The sequence below is a fragment of the Lissotriton helveticus genome, chromosome 6 (assembly GCF_964261635.1).
Source record: "Lissotriton helveticus chromosome 6, aLisHel1.1, whole genome shotgun sequence".
Lineage (NCBI taxonomy): Eukaryota > Metazoa > Chordata > Amphibia > Caudata > Salamandridae > Lissotriton > Lissotriton helveticus.
Window position 1 is genome coordinate 1,821,958,303 of NC_136067.1, and position 25,813 is coordinate 1,821,984,115.

At 47.1% G+C, this 25,813-nt stretch overlaps 1 protein-coding gene across 2 annotated transcripts in view; it reads right to left on the minus strand.

Moving 5' to 3' along the window:
• UBR2 (ubiquitin protein ligase E3 component n-recognin 2) overlaps nt 1-25,813 on the minus strand; it is a 1,610,484-nt gene that overhangs the window by 557,415 nt on the left and 1,027,256 nt on the right. For both annotated transcript variants that reach the window (XM_078649714.1, XM_078649715.1), the window contains exons 32-34: nt 17,181-17,342; nt 5,998-6,095; nt 5,818-5,893 (exon numbers count right to left, since the gene is read on the minus strand). In XM_078649714.1, coding sequence (XP_078505840.1) covers nt 5,818-5,893; nt 5,998-6,095; nt 17,181-17,342 — 336 coding nt within the window. The remainder of the gene's footprint in view (nt 1-5,817; nt 5,894-5,997; nt 6,096-17,180; nt 17,343-25,813) is intronic.

Below are 25,813 nucleotides of genomic sequence, written 5' to 3' on the forward strand. Positions count from 1 at the left end.
AAGTGAAATAGTTTCCAGGTGGTAGACCAGTGATGGAGTGAGGTCCTGATCTGGTAGGAGAATTGTGTTCTGGTGAGTGCTTCTCTGTGAGGGTGCGGGAACCCAGAAGTAGAGGTAGGGTGGGGCATTCTTGCCCGTGACCTCTGGTCAGCCTGGGGGTGTGGACCCTAAGTTGATGGATCAGTGGTAGTTGTAGCTACCCTGAGAGGGAGAGTGAAGAGTGGCTATTGTGTGCCAGGGGTTACTGCCCCCCACTCTGTGGTTTGGACAAGACCTGTGATATTTGGATGGCCTAGGGCCTGGTCCTGGCTGTGGATGACTAGTGTGTACCAGTGGGGTATCCTAGTTGGGTCAGAGAGTTCTTGTTTGTAGGAAACCATGTAGATTCAGAGTGGCGAAAAACTGGAAGGTGTCCCTGGATTGCGGGCCCATGTCCGTGTTTTGTCGCCCAAAGCAAGGAAGCCCATCAGTGGAGTGATTGGTCTACCCAGCGTTTTGGCTGGAAGGGGGTTGTGTTGGACCTGGCCCTTTTGGCAGGTTCACCCCGAAACTTTTTGCTTTTTCCTAGCCAGTTTCTGTGACCTGGTGTTGGTGATTTTAGGCCTCTGCGCACTTTTTCACTGTGGTACAGTGTAAAGTGCGTGTGCTCTCTGTGTATGTGTGGTGAGTGACCTGCCCTCCCATAGGAATGAATGGGGAATATGTATGCCCATGGTAGTTCCTGATGTGTGGGGAGTGCAGGGTCGAATTTGATATGTGCGAACTCGTGAGATTGAATGCTGCGTAATGGTGTATGCGGCATGGTTGTGTCTAGTCTAGAAGTGCCACTTTTAGAAGTTGGCATATTTGTGTAGTCTGTGGCTGGCGTGTGATTGGCTGGTGAGCCTGGCCCAGGAGTGCCTGGGCCTGCTTGTGGATTGACTGTCTGGTTTGAGGATGACAGGGGCTGGGGAACCCCAGGAGGTTGTCTGAGTCAGCCCGTGGATGAAAGGCAGCCAAGGAAGTGGGTGGAGATAGCACCTGAGAGTGAATGAGGCTGTGCCTGCCTGCCACAATGCTGGCTCCACCTCCCCGCTGGGCGACTGTCACCTCTGTCCCTGATACTGAAAGGACTTCCCTATAACCAGTTCTAGCTGGTTCTCACACTGCCTGCACAAAGACTTCAAAGACTTTTCTGTGTATAAGAAGGGGCTGTGTCCCCTTCCAAAATGTTCTTGTTTTTGGACTTGAATCTGCCAGGGGCGTGCTGCTGCTTGGGCTCAGGGGAATCCCTGGGCCCTGCCCAGCCCCTGGACATCTGATGGACTTTCCTGTCCTGGGAGCTGCTGGGCTCCACCTTATGTCCTGGACTTCTGAGGTCCTGGACCCCTGAAGGACTTTGCTGGACTTTGGATGACTTGGGAGCACTTTATTTGTGCTCTAGCGCTGGGAGAGCGCTTTATTTTGTTCCATAGCGCTTAAGAGCGCTTTTTGCTGAAATACGAGCGTGTCACGCATTTTGCGTGAGGATTTGCAGGTGCCGACCCTGCTTGGCGCCCGATTCGTGTTGTGTTTTACCTACGGGTGCCACCCCGTTTATTTAAATAATAGCGCGGGTGCCCACCCCTCGTTATGCCCCTTTGTTCACCGCCGCGGCCTGAGCTGTGTTTAATGGCCGCCGGAGAATCTTGCCTCGAGAGCCGTGCAGCCATTGGTTGGCTGCGGGAGGCTCGTCCTGCAAGCCGTGTGGTGATTGGGCGGCATGAGAGGAGCTGCCACGTCAGAGGGAGGCTCGTCCCGAGGGCCGCGCTGTGGTTGGACCACGGCAGAGAGGAAGTGCGGCGTCACGAGGGGCTTGTCTTGGAGCCGCGCTCGGACTGGCCGAAGAAGCTGCCGGGAGCCGAGAAGAAGAAGGTGCCCGAGAGATGGCGCCGGTGCCGCCGGTGCGGGGCTCCCATTGCTGAGGGAGAGCCCCGCAGGCACCAGCCAGCAGTAAGGAGAGGGCGGAGGGGGCGCGGGGCACATTGCCGGTGCCCGCCCCCGCCCCCGCCGCCAGTGAAGCTGCCCGCCGGAGAAGAGCTGCCGCGTCAACGAGGTGAAGCGGAAGGATGGGCGGTTGCGGGGCTCCCGTGTGCTGAGGGAGCCCCGAGTGAGGAGAGCCGCCGATCGCCAGCAAACCGGTGAGTGGGGCAGACAAAAGGGAGGTGCGCCGGGACACATTGTCGGTGTCCGCCCCCCCCCCCCAGTAGCGCGAGCTTGCGCTTATCGTCAGTGTGAAGCCACGAGGGCTTCAAGGGCGGCCCGGTTCCGTGGGTCGCCCCAACGTGTGTAGAGCCCTGAGAGGCTCCCGCCCGCATTTTCATTGATACCGAGCCCACGAGGCTCAGCGAGGGCATTTTAGTGTCTGAGAACCCCCGAGGTTCCGGGGGCATATTTGCTTTGAGAGCCCCGAGAGGCTCTGGGGCATGGCTTCAGGTGGAGCCCTGAGAAGCCCCACGCAGCACATTTGTTTTAGCGAGCCATGAGAAGCTCTTGCCTGGCATTTGGTTCATTTTGAGTCCCCCGGGAGGGACTCCAACGTTTAGGACATGTGTGATGTCCCAAGCCTGTGTGGCTCCAACGTTTGGGGCACGTGACATGCCCAGAGCCTGTGTGGCTCCAGCAGTGGGTGCAGTTGGCGCCTAAGGGTCAGTGAGGGCCCTGTCGCAGTTTTTATTTCCCAGCTGCCCAGCAAATAGTGGGCAGCTGCACCGTTTAGGTCTTGGATGTTCCCAGGTGCCCAGCAAGTAGTGGGCACCTGCCACGTTTAGGCCCCTGACATTGACACACACGGCGTCCTAGCCCCAACAAGGCCAGTTGGCCTAGGGATTACCACAGGTGGTGGCTTATGTAGGTTTTGCGCAATTGTGTGATTATTCCTGCACCTCTGAATGTTTTCAGGCATCATGTGATTTTTGCGCTATTGTATTGGTCTGGTACCTCTGAATGTATTTTTATTGCGTCATGTGCTTTGTTCTTAACACCGCTGAATGTGTAGGTTTATGCATCATGTGTTTCCCTTTACTACTCCTCTGAATGTATATTTATGCATCATGGGTAATGTGTTCTTTCCTAGACCCTTAAACGCTGTGTGATACTTAGGAGGTTGTCGGTACACCTCTGAATGTTTTTAGACATCATGTGTTTTCCTTCACTACTCCTCTGAATGTGTGTCATGCATCATGGGTAATGTGTTCTTGTTTATACCCCTAAATGTATTTTATTCGTGGTTGTTCTTTCTAATACAGGTGGTCCTAGTGAGGTCCTGGTCCCCTGCGTGACATTCTCCTAAGGTGGTTAGGGTTGCGTAGGTGGTACTTACCTGTTCCCAGTAGTTACTGGATGTGATTTATAACTGTTATTTTGTTTTATATCTTATTTTCAATGATCTACAAAATACTATTTCTAAATGTGTTGATTCTGACAGTGACCCATGTGGCCCTGTCTTGTAAATAATCCCTTATGAATGTTGCCCGTGCCAGTTGGCACAATGTACATGTGTGATTTCTATCTGATGTGATTTTGACAATACAGAAGTTATTTTAATATAACCTTGTGTGGAGTTCCTTTTGTGGTGTGCCTAGGATGTTGTTGCTGTTGTGCGCTGGCGCAAATGCTCTACACATTGCCTCCGAGTTTAGCCTCACTGCTTGTGCCAAGCTACCAAGGGGGTGAGCAGGGGTTATCTTGGCGTGTGACTCCCTTGCCCTGACTAGAATGGTGGTTTCTGCCTGGCTTTGGCGTCAGCCTTAGCCTACCAGAAATAGCCAGTTCTAACAGCTACTGACGATGAAATCATCCTACCAAGGGAGTCGGCGGTGTACAGTCCACAGCCTATGGTAAACTTCGCTGCGTCTCTCCCCTCGACAACTCCATGGGAGAGTACGGCCCGGGCCTCCTCCGGGCACTGGGGCAGTGTCTGCGCCACTGTATCCTACACAGGGTGGGTATAACGGCCCAACAAACATGCAGTGTTTACCGATCGCAGTCCCAGGCTGGAGGATGAAAACATCTTCTTCCCAAGATGATACAGCTTTTTGGATTCCCTCTCAAGTGGTGCATTAGGGAACGCACCTTTGGACGTGGAAGCTTAGACCACCAAGCTCTTAGGGGTGGGGAGTTGGGAGAGGAAAGTGGGATTGCCCGAGGCTGGGCGGTGGCGTTGGGCAATCATCCTATCCACAGGAGCCCCTGTGTTGGGCCTGGACCATGTGCCCAAAAGCATGTCGGTTAGGGCTTCATTAAACGGCAGCAGGAGCTCCAAAGAGCTTGCTGCCGATTGAAGCACCTCTGTCAGGAGGTTAGTCCTGACTGCCACCATAGGTAGCTCGAGGTTGAGAGCCTCGGCCGCCCTAAAGAAACATCACTGCATAAGACGATCCCTCCTCCATAGCCACGGTAAGAGGAGACAACATGTCATGGTCTAGTGAGGTACCCAGACCACTGGCTTCCCCCAGTTCCTCTCTCCAGTCCGGTTCGTAACCCAACTTGTCAGTCAAAGGGTCTCCAGACCCCTCCCAGTCCTCCTCATCTACCTCTGGTTGCCAATCTGTCCGAAAAGAACCAGGGTAGAACAGAGGCACAAAAGTAACCTTTGTTGCCCGATCCGGCATCGGTCCAGCTCCGTGTCTACATCGGGGTAGAGGCCAGAGTTAAGGCCGGCTGGGGACACCACCGGCATTGGCTGCGGACGTGGTGCTGGTGGAATCGGCGCCAGGGGAGGTGTAATCAGGTCGACCGGTACCAATCTGGATCCAGGCCTGGATCCAAGGGGACCCTGCAGCGACGGGGAGTCGGGTTCCCCAAAGAAGGCATGCATCGCTTCGTAAGAAGTGCAAAGCAGGGCAGGAGTTGCTCTATGATGAAAACTGGTGGTGGTGGCTCGGCGACTGGTCCCTCGACTCCCACGCTACCGGGACATCGAGCAGCGCATAGCTGACTCCCGGGCCTCAAGAAGCTTTCGGGACCGCTACTGCAAAGACTTCGGATTCATGGTCCTGCAGTCGGAGCTCGTAAAACAGGCACACGCGGTGCAGATCCGTCATTGACATCAGCCGGCTACAGGTACCGCAAGCCTTGAAACCGGGCATCCTTGATTCGCATCAGGAGTCGAAGATTCAAAAATGATGTCAACAAAAGTCATCGAAAAAGTCAGTCAAAAAGCGACTGGAGGTACCGCTCTCTCCGGATCTGCGCTGGCTGGCACGGAAAAAGAAAGAACTGACGTCAGCGTGCGAGGGAGAAGTCTAAGTAGCTACCGCAACGTCATCCCAGTGACACACTGGGGTACTGCTAACTTTCCAGATCTTCTCTGACATCTGGGAGTAATTCTAAGGTAGGAATCTATAACTAATGGTCTCTTTCAGCTAAATAAAACTTTCTCTAAACTTCTCTGAGTCAAAAATAAAACAGCTAAGTCCTCCGCTTTTTATGGTAAAACTACATATAACTATCAGACCCTCAGACCTGCGGCAAACTCAGTTTCTTTAAGGGATTATTACTTAATTTGGTCACAAAGAAACCAACAAACACCAAAACAGCACTATGTACTTCGAAATTAATGTTTGACATTTCTAATGCTCACCTTCATAAAGAAAAAGAACAGAATTTAATGGTCCATGGAATATCAGAGGAACACTGATAACACTGTACAGGGAATAAGGTATTATTGATACATTTAACCAAACAGACCAGCAGAAGACAAATCTTAATATAGGTCGCAAGCCACAAGGCTTATGCAAATATAATCAGATATACATGCATGAAGATAAATGACTGTTTACCAACAGAAATACATACTTTGGTTTGAAATCAGGTCTGAATCCTTCTGGTAGCTCCACTTCCTTCATATCTGCGGGCGTATTAGACGAATCATCTGCACAAATAAAATGGCAGAAGGCAGCATAGAGAAACAGTTAGTTACCCATGGAACAAATTGGAAAAAACAAATATGTGGTCTAACTAGAAATTACTACTTACTGGAGAATTTTTTCTCTTGGAACAGACGCAAGGCCTTGATCTGCTGTGATACTGATTCAACCCATTCGCCAAGATTTGGCTGTATAGAAAAGTCTAATCTACGAAAGAAATTGAAAGCGTTACCATAAATGACCCACCCAGATCATCACCAAAGAACATTATTTGTGCCACAGCAAAGTCCATTTGTCAAGCTGTGTGTGGTATTATCCCCTAAGCCCGACGATGATCACTATAACGAAGTATGCCGTGGATTATTAAGCAAACTGACATTGCCATTATAATGCAATCATTATTTTGTCACAGAACGACAACCAAAGACAGCAATCTCCCTTTTGAAATTTGCGAGCAGCTTGATATTGCTTAATTTGTTGTCAACAAGTTTTTTCTATGGCGTGGCAGAATGCGCAGGGCTCTACCTTTTAAAGTGGTACCCAGTAAAGTGATTTGAGGAGTCAGAATCCGACTGCAAAATAATATTGTGCATAAAAGCATTTTTTTATGACAGCTGGGCTTGTGGGATTCCCACAAGCCTAGTGTTCCTTTCTGTCCTGCCAAACCATAATCATCATGCTCCCAACCATTTGATGGCAATTCAATTTAAAAGCACCTTTCTGTGTAGTCTCTCTTATCGTCTTTTTTCAACTTTCGCTCTCTACCTTTCTTTTCTTTTTATACATCTCTTTATTCACCCCGCTGTCTATCTCACAAATCACTCACACCTCCCTCTCTTAACTTATGTATCAATATCATCTCCTTTTGTTACCTCTTTCTGTGCTTCACATCTTCTCTCATTACAAACCATCTCTGTTTATTCTTTACCAATATTTCCGTCTGACTCACTACTCTCTTAAAAAGACCTGCCTTTCTATACCCTCTTATAATTTTTAGCCCATCTTCCCCACTACAAAATCTGTCAAACACTCTGCATCTTTCTTTCTGGCTACCTCACCATTCTCTCTGTACCTTATGAGGGAACTTTTATGTATTAATCATGAATGTGTATTATTAATAGTGTCAGCAAGCAATCTAAACTCAAATTCATACATGCACACTGACATTGAGCTATTGATATTAAAACAATTTTGTTATGGCCTGTTAAAGTGCATTTTCCTGAATTATGCTACGTAGGCCTCGAAACCATCTTGCCCAAAATAGATATCGCATTCACGGTTTATTTCTTCTGCACTTAGTCAAGCAAGTCATGTTTGCTTATTTTTTAATTATATTATTTTTGAAGAAGGTTCACGAATGTAACAGTTTATTTAAGATCTTCCGCTTGTACTCAGTATTACATTCATTCACGATGGTTCACCGTTGTTTATGTGACTAGTTTGTTCTGGCACCTCCGGAGGATGTCTGAATCAATACTCATGTTGTCGATTAGTGCTTAGGTTGTAGTGGTGTACGACGATTTTAAATTCTGTATTCTGATTTGTTGAAAATTCATTTCTTTGCTCACCCCACAATGATTCTGCACTTTTCGTACTGTTCAATGGGGAGATTTCCTATATAAACCCTCACATTTGGGGTGAGCCAGAGACCTTTACTATGCTACTAGGGTTGCACTCTAATTTCTTACTGATTTTACTGCATATTTGTGACTAAGTGTAGTCTTGATTTGGCCTATTAATTGGTATTGCCAAATTACTGATAACATTAATGGCAATGATTTCATGCATTTATAAGAAATCTGCTGCATTTGCGCTTTACTATTTCTGTATTGTGTCTTTTGAATTTCTGTATTAAATCATTATAAATGTTCTAATTCTGCCCAAGAAATCACTTTTTGAGCTAGACCTTTCTTATTTAACTGTATTTTGAAATGCAGATTTTGTACCTTCTCTTGGGACATACAGTCTCATGAAATTGAGATTAACACCGGTCATAATTCTCCCAACAATTGGGAGCATTTTTTGAAGTGTAGGCTGTAGGGGGACAGCATGCCAATGCTTACTTCTCTCTCTACCTCACATATTTTTCTATCTCATTTCTTTTTCCTCCCTCTCTCACTCTCTGTCTCTCCCCCACCCCAATATGTGAGGGAACCCAATTGAACCATTTAAAGTGTATAGTATTAGGTAACTGAGCAATAAAGATTAATGACCATAAACTGAAAGTGTTCAGTTGGTTTTCATGCTGATTGTGTGTGAAGGGTAGGCCCCAACTCTCTTCCTGGTTAGTCCCTTTTGTGCCCTTCCATCTGGAGGGTCTGTGCTGCGAGTGCCGTCTCCGCTTGCTACCCCCTATTCCGGCCTACTCACCCAGCCGTAAGGCATCCCCAAGTGAGTGGCCCTCCTCCTACACACCGCCCTGCTTGTGTGCCTCTATAACCAACAACTGTACCCCCTCTTATCCGCCACGCTGTAAGGGAGGCTTACGTGTCCCGGGGCTTCCCCCGATTCGCTTTAAAAAAAAAATAATAATTATGCGCAGAAGGCCAATGCCATTGCTCCCCATAGGTTGGCCAAAAACACTTGCATCCCTTCCTCTCACAGATGGACTCAGTCTTGTGCATAATGCTCCGGAGGCCCAGGGTTGATGAGGCCGTGCCTGATGCTCTCCAAGTCACTGATCATGCAAAATCTGCTCACCGCGATGTTCAGTTTCTTCCTTGAGTTTTTGACTACCATATGTGACTATGCTCCTCACCAAACAAGCCTGGTGATCAATTCGGACATAGATGGTGGTGTTACCAAAACAACTGGCTGTCTCTGCCAGGTCAGACTGAAAGGCACAGAGGAGATCTTTCCTCCCTAACTGTGCGAAGTCCTCCCCCCCCCAGATGGATTATCAAGATGTCAGGGTGCCACGCGGCCACTGCCTGCAATCCCCATAGCGTTGCTGAAAGCTGGTTCCATCTTATCCCTGGGTGGCCCCACCACCGGATGCACACGTCGACTGGCCTGCCCTTCTGCTTGTGACCTCCGCACAGCCACCAGGTGTGTCTTCGGGAGACATATGAGTGACCTTCCACCCATACCAGACGAGAGAGCCGCCCTGCTGAGGCAACAATCACATTGTCAGGTGTCACATTGCTCCATGGGCAGTACTGTACCCCCCCTTATTCTGTTCTTGTTTCTTCTCTTTATTTTTTTTTTTAAATAACTGGGTCCTCATGTATTTCCTGTAGGCGTTAGACCAGCACCTGCCCACAGCCTTGATCCCTGCCTCCGACGTCCCCAGCTGAGCTGCAGATTTTGCCTCCCCAATCCTAAAGGAAGGTGATCCGAAGGCGGCCGTCGGGAGCCCAACCCTGCCCAGGGCCTGGCGCATGACCGATGTGAACTCTAATTTACTTAGGAGGTTCCTATCTCTATGCTTGAATAGGCGGCCTTCCCCTGCGGGGCATATCACCATGTAGGCCAAGAGGCAGCATACTGCACAGTACCTGGTCGCGTTGATGTAATCCAGCCGTACCAGTTCCCCTAAGCCTGCCTGATCTGTGTTTGATGTTCTCTGCCCATCTGTGCTCACGAGAGAGCGTCTGCCACTGTGTTCTCCATCCCTGGTATGTGGCATTCTTTCAGCTCTATGTTCCCCCTCCAGCTGCAATTTAACCAATGGATGCAATAATCTCAGTGTGTAAGGGCACCTGGCAGTGCCTTTGTTAATCGCCTTCACCACCCCTTTATTGTCTGACCAAAGTGTTAGCTTCATGTTTCTCAGTTTCAGTTTCTAGACCGCCAGCGCCAAAACAATGGGAAACAGCTCCAGAAATGTGATGTCACTGGTTACACCTAGCTTGTGCCAGTGTCTTGGCCACTGCCCTGTACACCACTTATCTCCCACGACAGCCCCAAACCCTAGGCTGCCTGCTGGGTCTGTGAACAAGGCTACCTGTCTGGCTGTCACCCAGCCTTCTCCTCAATCCTTCTGAGTTTCTTCTCCTTTTCTATTTTTTGGAGAACCACCTCTGAGTGTCCCAGGGCTGATTTAAAAATCTTCACAATGCCTTTGGGCAAGGGGCCCTTGAACTGTATCACAAATCCCTCCTCACAACCTTTAACTAACAGGGCTGCGTCCTTTTTGTCGTGATATCTGTTGGCTAGTCTCCTGCGCTGGTATGTGTTGACTGGGGACCTGGTAGCTGGAAACTGTTCTTTTCAGTCGGCCCCCCCACATCCCATGGATCCTTGCTAGTGCTTCTTCTTCATCTCTTTCTTCTCCCCCTGCCGTTTGCCTCGCCTGCAACCTGACGCTGGATGCCCCCTCCTAACCCCCCGCAGGCTGAACATATGTGCTGGAACTTGCAAGAGGCTCCCCATGTGCACTCGTTGGATTCGTACTTCAACTATGGCTGGGTCCGAAGTGAGGTAGAATGGAAGGCAACAGTACGATGGGTTGGAATGCTATCCCAAGGGATTTTCAGTGGTTAGACAAATAGCAAGCATTAGTCCAATCACCTTTTGTGTGTGTGATGTACAGAGCTAAGTGGCAAAGGAAAGCCCAGGTGTGGGTCCCATGTTCGTTGTGCTACTAAAACCAAGCTACCCCCACTGAAGAGTCCCAATCAGGACGAAACCAATCTGGGGTTGCTTATGTTCCAGTTCATAGAGGACCTAGCCTGGCATTTCGGGCTGCACTGTTCCTATTGGAGCAAGGTGAAGACTGATTTGGGTATGGCTGGTCCAAACTGAGGTGGCCTGGTGAGCAGAAAAAGTATTATGGGTTTGAATGCTACCTCAAGGGATTACCAGTGATTTGTCAAATTGCAAGTATTCCTAAAAATCACCATTCCCTCTCCACACTCACAACACTCCTGTAGGGAGGAGAATAGATGACTTCCTGAAAAATTGGGAAGTTATTTTCACAGACAAGTGGGTTGTAAATATTGTTTGCCATGGTTATGCTATAGTCTTCATGCAAAAATCACCAACAATGCCACCAAACATCAACTTTACAGGCAGGAACAATTACAGATCCTGCACTGATTATTGAATTATTCTCCTTTGTGTCATTTGTATGTGAATCATGCGATTATTCATGTTTTGTATTATTACTTGATGTTGATATTGGGTTTTGACCTTCCTTCCACCCTTTTGTAAAGCGCTCTGATATCCTTTGGGATCTTGTTCGCGCTATATAAAACTTTATAAATAAAATAAATAAATAAACAAATGGGCACTGGCCTGCTGGTTGGTGGGGGTTTCCAGCTGTTGTGTGATTTGGGTCTATGGAATGACTTGTGCCTCCCATTATAGGGAGTGTTCCGAAAGGGCTGCTCGCCCTTCCCTGACCATGTCCTGACCTTTGCTACCAACATTTTGTGGATGAACCCGACACATCCTCCCCTTCCCATTCCATTTTGGGTTGTGTTTGCATTGCAATTTAAATCTCTTATCGCATTCCAACCATGCATCCCCTGGGAGGTGCATATGTGGCCCGTGTATGTTAGCCTCATACAGCCAGAGGTCCGCTGGACAGTGAGGGAATGTTTCTACAATAATGCATGCCATAATTCTGAATGCATCGAACCAGTTGTCGAAATACCTTTTTGCCTTTCCCTCCTATCCTCCTCTTTATTATTGCATATGATCAGGTCCAACCTGTCCAACTGTATCTCCAATAATCAAAAAATGACAATAAATTCCTTCCTCCATATCCTTTATTTTACTGGTAAAAGAATGAGGCTTGCCAACCCGGTAGCTCAAGTGATCATTGATGGCTGCCCGGGTGAGGGACTTGCATATGCGTCTGGGGTTTGGCCCACTCGTGTCGGGTTGCCTGCCATGCTAGTGCTGTACCATGGTGTTGTGGGGGACACCAGTCCCCTGCCTAGGCCCTGAGCAACGTGGCTCCTTAACTGCCCGGATCTGCTGATATCGCTAGCGCGCCCGTCCTGCTGCCCCTGCAAGCGCTCCTGCCACGAGCGCCCCGGATCTGCAAGGTGCTATGGGATCCCTGATACCCCTGTGTGTTTAAGCTGTTGAACAACAAAGGGGCAATAGATTTTAAACACTCCTCCACTATGATCATCACGTGTCGCTGTGTTGTTGGCGTCAATGTTGGCGCCCGCCTTCGCCGGGATGGCTGCAGGCGGCGCATCCGCCCTCTTGCACCCTTTCTTTGTAACTGTCTTCTTTGGTGCATTCTCAGAAGGCCTCTGTCGCTTCCTAGTTGCAGGCCAGCCGTTGGCATCGCTTGGTCCTACCGTCTGCTGATTCCTCAGCACCTCACTGATGTCCTTGTCCAGGGGTGCCTGCAGCCAGCTTGTCTCGTGCACCTCTGTTGCAGCCCTGATCTGTTGTAAGAGCTCTCCCAGCTTTCCTGGTCGCTCTCTGGCGCTCTGGATCTCCATGCTATTTGGTAGCTGTTAGAATTGGGGGTCTCTGGTTGGCACAGGTAGGTACTTGTGACAAGCAGGGACCCTCTCCTCTAGTCAGGGCAAGGGAATTACTCTCTCAAAATAACCCCTGCTCACTCTCTAGGCGGCGTGGCGTGAGCAGTCAAGGCTTATTTCAGAGGCAATGTCAGTTAAGCAGTTGTGACCACATACAGTAACCCAGTGACAACACTACAAATGGACACCACACAGGTTTTATATAAAAAAAAGAAGTATACTTTATATAGAGTTACCACAAGACCAATAAACGACAAAAAGAATCCCCAATACTATCAAATTTCAAGAGTTCAGGTTTAAAAAGCTTAGTTCAAGGTTCTGTGCGAGTCGGTAGCCTTGTCCGGCTACAGCGTTGCTGAAAAGAACACAGTCTAACAAATCCAGGGGACCGCTGCGGTCAAATGTCGACAGACTCAGCCACAGTACCTTTTCCATGGGGCGGCCGGCACGGATGTGCGAGCCGGTTCCAGGGTTCGTCGCGATGTAGAAAAAGAAAGCGTTGCAGGTCACAGTGTCCTTCCAGTCGTGGTGCAGGCTACGGCTCGTTGACGGAGTCGGTGAGCTCAGAGCTTGCGTTATTCAAGGCAAACGCTGCTCGTTGCGGTGCTTCCAGCTTTATGGTGCGGCGAACGAGCCTTTAGTTCGGGAGCTGGCGTCGATCAGTCCGGACAGCGGTGCGAGTCGGGCAGTGCGTCACAAAGTGTGCGAGGCGGTGCCCAACTATGGTGTGGTCACAGGACTCGAAATCAGCAGCAGTGACCGAGTCGGTCAGACCAGTTCGATTCGGTGTAGCGAGGCGTTGCACGTTGCGGTGTCCTTCCAGTCGCGGTGCAGGCTACAGCTCGTTGACAGCATCGAGACGGAGTCGGCAAGCGCAGAGCTTGCGTTGTTCGAGGCGGACATTGCTTGGTGAGGTGCTTACAGGACACCGGGCCGGTCATGAGAGTCGGTCACAGCTCCCTGCCTCTGTAGCCACTGGAACAGCAGCAATTCACAAAGGCTGGTGAAGTCCACTGGTCCTGGTACTTCGGACAGGGGGCAAGCTCTCTTCCAAGCCCTTGGAGATCTTTGCACAAGTTGAAAATTAAAGGAAAAGTCCACAAAGTCCGTTCTCCTCTCTTTGGCAGTCAGGCAACCACTGCAGGCCAATCCCCCAAGCAGCACTTCAGCTTGGGAATAGTCTCTTCTCAGTTTCTTCAGGGTCCTTCTCCTCAGCAGAGGTTTCGTCTTGTCAGTTCCAGAAGTGATCTAATTTCATGGGAACAGGGTCCCAATACTTATACCCCCAAATCCTTTGTTCTCTGAGGGGAGAGGAGCCTGTGCCCAGTTCAAGCCAGTTCTGAAGCACTCTGTTTACCAGACTTCTCCATCCCTTTCACAGTGCAGGGCAGAAACATCAGACGCCCCACAGGAGGTGGGAGCCAGCATTGTGGAAGGCAAGTACAGTCCTGGAGCACTTTGTTGACAGTCTTCCTTCTCTTCTTTCAGTGTGCAGGGCAGAGACATCAGACACACCACAGGGGGTGGAGCCAGCATTGTAGAGGGAAGGCCTAGCCCTATTCAGGTCCCTGGTGCAACTCCTCCCTCCCATCTGGATGCAGATCTCCCTATTCACCACCGGGCTGCCCCAGCCTGTCTCCTGGAATTCCCCAGTCCTGTCACACACAAACCCAGACAAGGAATACACAACCTAGCAGAGGCGGGCTCAAATGGTGAGGCAAGCAAATACCTACTTTCCTAAAGTGGTATTTGCAAACACAGAATATTAAAATAAACTTTACTAAAAGATGTATTTTATTATTCTGATTCCAGGCATACTAAACTCGAATTTCCACCATGTTCTCTGAGTCTGCTAGGATTATAAACATGTAACAATCCAGCAGCCCATTCTGGCCTATGGACAACAGGTAGCCTTGCAATAGTGAAAAACAAAAATGTCGGTAATTCACTATTAGGACATGCCACACACATCAGGGCTTGTCCTACCTTATACTTACAATGCACCCTGCCCTTGGGCCTACCATAGGGATGACTAATATGAAGACAAGGGAAAGTTTAGGGACTGGCAAGTAGGTGCACTTGCCCAGTCAGCATGACAGTACCAGACTGCACACAGGCTCTGCAATGGCAGACCTTAGAAACATTTTTACAAGGCCGCTTCTGTGGGTGGCACAATCAGTGCTGCAGGCCCACTAGCAGCATTTGGATTTACACGCCCTGGGCACATTCAGTGCACTGTACTAGGGTCTGACAAGTAAACCAAATATAAAATCATGGAACCACTAATTAATACATACATTAATTTACAGTAGGGAGAGCATATGCACTTTAGCACTGATCATCAGTGGTAAAGTGCTCAGAGTCACAAAATAGTCAACAACAGGTCAGAAAAAAGATAGGGGGGGAGGCAAAAAGTTCAGGGATGACCCTGCAAAAATGGGCCAAGTACAACAGTAGCGCTAGTTGGCTAGCAATGCCGCTTGCAGTTAAGAGGTTGGATCTCGTCACCCTCTGATCAGGCTGTCCCCAGCCTCTTGTGCAGCTCTTTGAGGTGCTATTGCCCCTGCTGTCGGGATCTGTGGGGTGCTGCCGCTCACCGTATGCACCAAAACCTGTTTTTCGGGCAAGGAGAGTCTGGGTCACATCACCCTCTGATCGGGCTGTCCACAGCCCCTTCTGTAGTAAGACTTGCTTGGTCTGTGATTTAATAGCAGCAGAACCAACAGTTATTGTACTGCACTTCCTTATTCCTGTTGCTTATTTCCTTTTCAACCCAAATTTTTTTTTGTTGCAAAGGTGGAAGTCCTCTTTAAACACAGAGTCTCCCTTTAAACGTGCGGGGAGGGCAGGGCCTCGCGTTGGTTTGTTTCAGGCAGGCCACGTGCCTGTTCGCGATCCCTCTTCTCCCCACCCCGCACTCGGAGGGACGGTCACCTTGAGCGGGCCTACCTCTCCCGCTTCTGTGGTCGGGGTTGTGGGGGTACACCACTTCTTTCCCGCTGCTTGCTTGCTCCTGCTGCTTGCTTGACCCTGAGCACGTGAAATGGCGGAAAAGCACCTTGGACCCGCTCTGCAGTGTCACAACGTAGCACTGCAGCCTCGCATTCAAAGAAAGCCACTACAAATGCATTTGGTTCCATGGTAGCCATCTTCAAATGCATTTGTAATGTTTTAACAAATGCCGTTCAAAGGTGGCTACTGTTGATGTGGCCATCTTTGAACGCATTTTGGTATATGTTTATAAATCATGTTGAAAGATGGCCACCCTGGACATGCATGCATCTAGAGAGGCACTCTTTAAATGAGATTTTTTAAATAAACAAACCATTCAAAGGTGCACATGTAAGCACACACTCGAGTAGCCATCTTATTACGTTAAAAACATTTTTTTTAAATTGAAGATGACCTCCTGTCAACAGCACAGCTGGTGGAAAAATCCTGTTATAAAAATAAGGGGGTGGGTAGAGAGGAAGCATTATGGTACAGGGGACGGGAGAATAAATAAGAATGGAGAAGAGCGGACAGAATATAGTTCAAAGCAACTTAATTACATCAGTCGTTGGAGAATATCTTTTCCAATTGGAACACTGTGAAACGTAAAAGCTCATGTGAGGGACAAGCACAAGAATAGTGAGGAAATCGATGGAATTAGGAGGAAGAAAGAGAGATAGACAACAAAGACATCCAATCACGAGGAAGAGGGCTAACCAAAAGTCCACTCCATGTATATGTAACATATTGCAAACCACAGGCGTGGCCAACAGACTGCTAAAGCTTTCAGTAGTCAAGATCAAACTAGGCAAACCTGACGAATGTGGAGGACATTTAATACAGGGCTTCTTATTGCCACATGAGTATACAGAACTGTTAATTCCTACAGTGTAATTTTGCATTTCAGGGTTTTATTCATTAAGCCATTCCACTATGACCACTCTTCTACGTTTATTGTACATTATTATCCTATTACCTGAACCAAGAAATCATTTTATATACTCTCAACAACCATCTGGACAATATGGTGAAAATATTTAACCTCCAAACACATTTTGAAAACATCCTTCCCACTTATCCTCAAACAGGCTCCATTGCATGGCAGTTAGCGAAACATAAGTAAAAGCGTCGAAATGCAAAAAATATGCCTTACAGCTACCTGGGAACAACCCGAATGTCAAGCATCACTAGCAACAATTATACTCCCTTAAAATGGACTGCTCCTTTTTATAGAGTATACAACATCACCACCTAACTGGTAGCCAACACTGTGAGAGAATTGTACAGGCAGCAAGCAGAAATGTGGGTCAATTTTAAGGTTGGAAGCCTTCTTCATTAAAAGTTGTATGGCCAAGCACCAAAACATCCTTTAGGAAAAATAAAAACATAACCCCTACTAATCTATAGCCTATCTCTTCTGTATAAATGCAACTGATATCTTGGATTAGCTAGCGCTGACCCACAACTCTGCAACGGTCAAGTTCAAAGAGACATTTACATGCACTATGCAAAGCCTCTTACAATAATAGATCTAATTACCTTTAAATCTGTTTGTATAGCTGAAGTTTCATATTTTCAAACTTATTTTCAAAAAACATTAAATGTCGTCCCAAACTTTCTTGGAGAAAATATTTGCATGCAGGACAACAAATACCACTGTGGTCTGCCTTAAGTCAGTGTGATTTTTTTTAACAGCAAAATAAAGCTTTAAAAATCAATAACATTTTCTATTTAATTAACTGTCTTTAAAGCTTCAATGACTGAGAAAAATGTAAATAATGAGAGATAAATTAGGTTGCTTACTGCATGTTCCAGCTTCATAAAAAATATAAATTAATGAAAGCAAACTAACCTGTTGTACAAGTGTCTCGGTGGAGGAAGCAAGGGAATAACTGTGTTACTTAAACATTCACAGAGAGGGCATAGGAATTCACCATTTTCAACATCATAACTTGTATGCACTCGCAGTCTTTGCTGTCGCCGTTGTTCTTTTGCCTGCACTGCATCAAAATACCTTAAAAAGTAGAAACATTCATTACACACAATAATGTACTAAAAAATATCTAATAAAGCTACTTAAAGCTAACAACAATCAAATCCATGTGTGCAACAATAAAAATAAGACACTGCAACAGCAGTTGTTACTGACATAACGTTCTGCAGATTTCTTATCTTAGAACTTTCCACAAGTGTCATCCGGAACTAGTGTAGTGGGGCAAGGGGTGGTGGCAGGGAGATGGGGTGACTCAAACGTACTACCATGAAGTGGTCTGGCAAGTACACACAGCACCTTCTTAAGTGACATCTTGTGATCAACCTATCCGCAAAAGCTCATTGTATTCATTCTTTTCTTCTGCATAACCAGTTGCTTGGACGCCAGAGAATGTTTTTGCAATTTGCAAGTATGGCAAATTTTATTTTCGTTCTTTGATTTACAGATGTCTTTCTTATGTGCCCTCCCAAAGTCTAATGCTGGAGATTGACTCACAGACACCAATATTGTGAGGGGTAAAAGAGTTAGATAGAGTCTCATCCAGCATTCAAATCTCAAATAGCTGTGAATTAGCATCAGTATTCAGCCTATGGTTTTTGCTGTGAAACCCACCCATTATGTCAAATCACGTCAAGACACATGCAGGGAACATAGCCAAGCACTTAACAAAATGTTAGCCTATTCCTGTGGATTTTACACCCACCAAATATATATACTTAAGTATCATTAAAGTGCCCACTACACATCCAAAAATCAAAAATCCGTCTTCCATGAGAAGAACTTGTTAAGACTGTAGCTGTAGAGAGTTAAAAATAAGTTACTTGCCTTTGCTAAATCTCTTTCTGGTATTTACTCTAACAGTAGATTCCTTACCTTTAAATTTCCCATAATTTGAATTGTCCCAGACACCAGACTGTATCAGGAAAATTTTCAGCAATTGCTTCCATGCGCTGACAGATGGAGCCATCGTACTCTATGATGGCCTTCCACCGCCAAAGGAAGTGATAGTAAAAAGCCATACATAAGACCACCCCTATTGCTGATCTTTTTACCTCTTCTGCATACATAGATCAATGTGACAGATTGGAAACATGAAAGCGTACCCAACCCAATATGGGACCAATTTACAATAATAAAAGTCGACTCCACAGAACAGGAAATAGAAAAGCAATTTGGAATCATCTTTTAGATACATTATCCATGAAAAAGAACTTTCTCAAGGTGAATGCGTGTAATTAAAGGTACGCAGACGAAGACGTGTTCATTATGGCATGGTAGCTATGATACAATCCATAATAACGAACTAGAACATGGATCACATGTGTCCTGATGCTTGCAGATAATGCATTCAAACATGCATTGAGAAAGTCCCTTTTGGAACGAAATGAGTTGGTTGCCGATGTTTAATTGTTTATTAATCAATGATAAAAATAAATATTTGGCGTTAAAACAAATCAAGGCATTTGGAATTGTTAATCATTATGAATTTTGTGACACAAGCTAGTTCAATACTGTTGTGTGTTATGTAATATAGAAAGGATTGGTTCCAGGAGTAACTGGACCCATAAGACCAGTCTATCATTTTAGAGTAAAGTTCTTGAATGCAAGTCTATATAACTACTTGGTACTACTGTAAATTGTTTGATGTCTTCTAATAGATACCTCTAATTGCAGACTTCACACCTCAATAGATACCAAGAGTACTGCCTAATTGGAGGTGGGTTCTGAGGAGTGGACTTCAAATCAGGACATCATTCACAATTGAGCGAGCGAAATGGCCCTCTCTTGGGACTTGAGAGTCCTGGCAAAAATCCCTGATGAAGGTGTGGGCAAATGCCTATGCCACAGCCTGGGATATGGTCCAGTCCCTCCCCAGTGCAGTGGTGGCGACCTTGGCTTTGACTGAATAAACCTGGTGTCCCTTAGAAGATCCATCATGGCCAGTACATAGCATGCATGCAAAGGACTATCCATCTAGACTAGGTCCACTTCTGAACTGCCCTCCCTTTTTTAACAGCAGCAAAATCGCAAATGCTGGTCATCCAACCGGAGATCCTTAGTTCAGTCAATGTAAAAGCTGAGCAAGCTTCTCCTCTTCCTTAGAGGGATGTCACAGAGAGAAATAAGTAGTGAAAGCTATGGGCAGTCCCACATGATTGGGTGGCACCACTGTAGGAGAGTAGGGTCTGCAATCCTATGATCACCCAGATTTTTGCTTTTTGCTGCACTGGTTTACGACTTTCCCTGGCTGTGGGCCTGCTAATCAGACCCACAGCCTAGCTGTTCTCTCTATCCAAATTGTACTCAGGTACCGAATTGGCACTGGGCCCTCTCCAAGTCCCTGTACTCAGGGCTGAGGTGTACCCAGAAGTCTCCCAGGGGCTGAAGCATGTATTATGCCACCCCTGGGCTGACTAACTAAACTGACACAACTGGCTGCACGACAGCTGGGGCAAGGTGGTGTACTCACCCTTTGCTTTAGATGTAGTATACCTATATCTAACCCTAAAAATGGACACACAGATCTCCTATCAGTCACTCCTATGGCAGGCCTTAACAATCCTGAAGGCAGAGTGCTTGGAATCGTGTGAGATGGTGCTCTGGCATGAGCTGAGCCTGTCTGCGGCTTTCGGGATCCATCCCTTAGCCGTTTCCATGATATCGCATACCATATACTCTTAAGTGCATTATAATCCTCGCGGTTATATGCCAACTCTGGTATCGCTTTATCAAAACATGTCGAGTAAGGTGTCATACGAATTGGAATACTAACCCCTCGCCAATTCTGGCGACGGGGTTAGCATTCCACCCTTCTAGAGGGACACGACATGTATGTAACCCCTAGCCCCGGTTAAAGTCAAACAGAGCCTCAGCTCCACAAAATGGATGCTGCCACCGAGACACAAGTCTGCCCTCCTGCTGCTGGGAGTCCTCCCAGAGCAGGAGATAAGGACAAAGGGTTTCCTGCCAGGGGCGGTGCCAGCACCGTCCCAGACAGGGTTTTGTGTATTGTAGGTAGGCAGGGCTTTAGAGGAAGGTGACTGCACGTGGCACCCCGGTGCTCACTGTGCATAGGCTGGCTGGAACCAGTTCCAGGGTCACTCCAGACCCTGTGCTGGGGAAAAGCCCGCCAAGGAAGTGGGTGTAACCACCCCCCTCCCAGTCCCACCCATAGGGCAGGACTTAGTCGCGTGCCAGCCCCTTTTTACAGGATAAAGGTAGGAACTGGCCCCCTTCCAAATCAGATCATCTTTGAATCCTGAAACTACTTTCCACGAAAGGAACTCAAGACTTCTTCCTAAGATTTCTCCCTTGTGACTAAGGAGTAGTCACCCTGCATCCGCAGGCACCATCTTAAGAACACTGCGGTCTGCTGCAAGTCTCTCCTCCGGATCAAGACTGCCCAGCTCGACGAGAACCGGCTTCCCTGGCACCTCTGACCTCTACCTGCATCATCAGTCACGCTGAGATTCGTGGGTGTGACGAGACCTCGAGGGACCGGCCATCTTCAAGACTGCACGACTTCTTCCCAGCAAGCCCGCCGAGTGAATTCCTGGTGAGTGCTTTGGGGTCCGAGAAGCCCCCACCCTGAGCAGCTCCAGCACCGAAGAGCAGCCCCCCAGCATCTCCCCGATCTGCGTGGGGCCCTTCTGCTTTTTGCTGCTCACCGCGTTGTTTGGCTACTAGCCCGCTGGCTTGTGGCCTTCCTGACGACGCCCGACGACATTTCTTCTGCTGGTCTGGTTGCTCCAGACTGGCCCTTGCTTCCCTCCATCGGAGAAGTACCCTGGACCCTCCTGGTCCGCCCAAGACGCCATTTTAGGTCCACCGCGTGGGCCTTGCATTTGCCAAGACTTGTTGCCCAATCCTGGGTCCAGCGACGTCGACAGCAAGAACCTTCGTGGGACAGCTCGCACCTCCATCCTGGTCGCCGACAAAGCCTCCTGGTCCGAGAGACTGCAGAGCCCAGCAGCGCCCACTCACCTGACTGCGGTGACTTCGCCCGGTGCCATCCTGGTGCCCACTTAATCACTGGCTAGTGATTCAAGAACTTGGTCCCCTCTGCTTTCAGGTTTTCTTCTTCCCTGATCCAGGCTTGGATCCATCGAACTTTCCTTCACTGGTCGCCTGCCAGCAACGTCTTTCTTCCAGGCTCCTGGTCCGGCAACGAGATCCCAGACGTCTTTTCAGACCTATGCAGCTGCAGCCCCTGGGCTAGGTAACTTCGGCACTTCGGTGTCCCAGCATAGCCTCACTATCCTAGGGTCAGTATCCACTGTCAATTTCTTCCTACCAGGTCGGGTTCGCCCGTGAACACTAACTTTGCCTTTACTAGCTTCCATAGACTTTGTCCCGCATCCCGCGTGAGAGTGCACACTCTGCACCCGAGTCCCCTAGGCCTCCTAGAAGTAATCTAACGATTCTATAGTCAAGTCCTAGCGATTCCAAAGCCTGTTAGTACTGTACTTACCTGCTAGTAATTTCGCATTCCACTTTTTAAGTATATGGTTTTTCGTGCCCCTCGGGCATTTGTGTATAACGTGCTAACTTAAGTATTTTCGTAAGAGTTTTGTTGTGTGCTTAGCACCCTGTCCTCATAAAGAGTACAGGGTTGTTGTGATTCTAATAAATACACTGTTTATTTTCATAACACTTGTGTGGTGTCCTTTCACTGGGTGTTCAAGGGGTAATGTGATGGTAAAACAGCTGGCTTAACACGCCCTCTAGAGTCTTAGCCTTAGACTGCTCGTATCCATGCTACTAGGATAGCTGGTCTATAAGGTTGACTTACAACCAATCATCAATAAGGGTTGTTTGGACTGATATATAGTGATCACTAGAATAGTGAACACTGCACATCAGGCCAACTTCTCACAACCACTTTCAGTGAAAAGTACAAGTCTGAAGCACACATTTGTCAGGATTTAAGGGGTTATATACAGAGGTTGAATTGACAGCACTTGCAGTTCCCTAACAAACAACCATCAATAACTTCTGATCTAGAATAGACTCCAATAGTCGCAGATTCTGTACCGTAGAATTATCCTGAGGCATCAGACTGCATCCTGAATTTTTTTGTGAGCAGTACACTTGCGCACCAAAAGGTGGAGTCGTTTGGCTCCACGTGGCATCTTTGGCACTGGAAGTGACATGCGCGATACCTATATAGGCACCACTCCAGACGGCTGGCATCAGTTCTTTTCTTTCCGCACTAGTCAGCACAGATCTGGAGAGAGCTGCCTGTAGTAATGTATTCTCTTATGCTTTTGAATGTTCCCTAGCACCATGGTAATGGAATGTGTATACTTTTTTTTTTAAATCTGTTTATTGATTTTCATCAGCAAGAATAAAAAAACAACCTAATACAACCAAACAATAGAACTAAGGCCATTACATTTCTGCATTCGTCATCCATGTGTAATTGGTATAGGTACATAAAAAAAAAACAGAGTTAATTAAGGAGTAATTCATAATGTTCGGTTACAATGGAATAAGGGAGAGAGATATTGACAATCACAATAGTACATTAATTTCGTTATCCTGCACATAAGCGGTAAAGAACCTCCAATAGTCTTTCGGCCGCGATCTGAACGGTAGCTCTTCTTCGTACGTTAATAATCTATCTCTACAATAGGTCATGTCTCGCAGTCATTGTTTGATGCTAGGGGTGTTCGTACCACACCAACATTGCGATATCTGAGGTTTGGCTAACAATAGTGAGATTACACAAAATTTACGTTTCTCAGCTTTCACGTTTGTCAGACGTCCCAGTAGACATGTTTTTATAGAACATCCAATCTCCGTATCCACCATTTCTTTAAGCATGGAAGTGATCCCTTCCCAGTAATCACGTATTTTCACACAATTCCAGGCCAGATGAATAAAATCAGCCTCCTGCATCCCGCACCTCCTGCAGTTTGTGTCATCGCGTAACCCATATTTATGAAGTCTCACCGGAGTGTGATATGTTTGGTGGATATATTTGAAGTGCAACAGTCGCAAGTTACCATTTGGTGTAAGTAGTTTAACTAAAGCGCATGTATTAAACCATTCCTTCTCCATTAGTGGATCCGGGAGCACCTCATTCCACCTCGCCATTGCTTTAGCAGTGGTATATGGGATTTCGCTTTGTGCTACCGCATAGAGTCCACGATACTAAGTGTGTGGTATTTGAGGATGTCAATACAAGCTGAAGCGTGTCTAAGCAGGCTGGTCTGCAGGATAGCCTGGATACAGTTCCTTAATAGCCCTTTGCAGCCTATAATAGGTGAAGCGGAATAACATAGTTTGGTTACTTATATATGATAAGTCTTCTAATTGGCAAAACTGTCCCTCGTGATATAGATCTCCAAACGTATCAATTCCTACTTGCTTCAAGAGACCCATGCCCACAGTCTCATTAGTAACTGATAGCTCTGGGTGATGGTGTAGAGACAGTGCTGGAGCATAAAGCAGTAGCTTTTGAGCTAGTTGACCAAGTTTTCTCCAGGCATTGGCAGTAGTGTCAATGGTGTTGATGTCTTCAGCATGTAAGGGCGGCCTTTTATGCGTTAGTATGGCTGTTAAAGGTACTGGCAATGCATCTCCCTCTTCCACTGCTGTGTGTGTTAAGTAAGTAAGTAAGTAATCATCTTTATTGCTCAGTTAATTAAAACCATTGCAATTGTTAGCAAATAAAACCATTAGTTAAATACAGTTAGTGTGTAAAAATATAAAATAGGAATGACTACATATAAAAGTAATAATTAGTACAGGAATTTGAATTTGTTTCGGGCTAAGCGTGGAAGAAAAAGGTGAGGCACTTATATACCGCCTTGCTATTTAGCCTTCAGGAGGCGGTCCATTACTCATAACGTGTGATTGATCCCTTGTCAATGTCCGTTTGGGTTTCACTTCGTAAGTTGGCGTCAGCTTGTTTCTGCCCTCTGTCATTTTTGTTTCTTTTCTGCTGTCTCCAAGAATTTGACAACATGACTTGCTAGCTGGGTGTTCGTCCCATCAAAAAAGGCCTTTACCGCCTGCCGGCGTGTTCTTATTCCCAGCCTGTTGAGGTGCTGTTTTAGATGGTATCTACGTTCTATGTCCAGTCCTTTGCATGTACATAGTAGATGCATGATGTCTTCTTTTTCCTTCCCACAGACTCGGCAATTGATTGTTTCTTGGGGCCTTTTCCATGGAGGGAGATGGTTTTGTACGGGAAGTTGGCCCAGCCGTAGGCGTAGAAACTTCTCCTTTGTGCGCCTGGTAAAGCCAACTCCTAAGTAGCTTTGGCAGAGGCTGCTTGTGTAGCTTTGAATAACTGTCCAACTGTGGGCCCGGGTTGCTAGACTTGCTTTGTCCTCAATTAATGACATAGATCTAACTGATTTGTTAACTAACTGTTTAAAGGTATTATGAGATCCACCGATCTTCCAGGCTTCTTGTAGGCACAAGGAGTTTATGGAGTGCTTGAGATATATCGCAGCCGCACTGTTGCTCTTTCTTTCCATCTCTTTCCATAGATGGTGATTTAGGCTTGTGGCATCTCCTCTCTGGATCTTGTGCCATCTTTTGGCGTAGGCACCCATTCGCTCAAATGTTTGATTTCTCAGGCCAAATTCCAGCCTAATTTGCGCCTGAGAGGTGTAATTGGGCAGGCTGAAAATTATTCTCATGGCCTTCGCGATGGTGCTGTTCAGTTGCTGGGCGTCCCTTCCTCGGAGGCATTCGCTTCCGTAGGTTAGGGCCGGTGTTAATTTTGCCTGAAGTACTTGAAGCAGGGGGGTGAAGCTTCGGCCAACTGCCTTTGTTTTAAGGCTCCTTAGCGCGATCCCTACGCTAATTCCCCTCCGTTTTATTGCTTCCTTTTGCTGGTGGAATGAGCCCTTTCTGTCGAGGATTACCCCAAGGTACCTGTACTCCTCCACTGTTTCCAGTGTGGTCCCTCCCATGTGCCAGTGGAATCCTGCTGACGATGTTTTTGCATTGATCCTCATTGTTTTGGTTTTTAATAGGTTGATGCTTAAGCTATTATCTGATGAGTACTTATACGTGGTGGTAATCAGATGTTGTAACCCTATCGGTGTTCTACTAATTAGGACAATGTCGTCAGCGTACATTAAGTTAGAAAGAGTGAGACCGCCTATGCTAGGAGCATGAGAGTTAGTTTTGTCCAGCTGCTGGGCAAGGTCGGACATAAAGATGTTAAATAATGTTGGCGCTAGGACGCAGCCTTGTTTTAGCCCTTTCGTGGTCTTTATTTTCCTTGACAGGAGGTCACCTGGCCCTAGCTTGACTTGGACCCATGTGTCCGTGTGTAGTAGGATCAGCTGGGTGAGCAGGCCTGATGGAATGTTCCTTTTTTCCAGCTTTGACCATAGTAAGTTTCTGTTAATGGTGTCAAACGCTGAGGAGAAATCGATAAAGCATACATACAGGGGTAGATTTGCTGCTTTTGTGGCGTCGATAAGGAGTGAAAGAGCTAACATGTTTGATGTTGTACCCATTTGTTT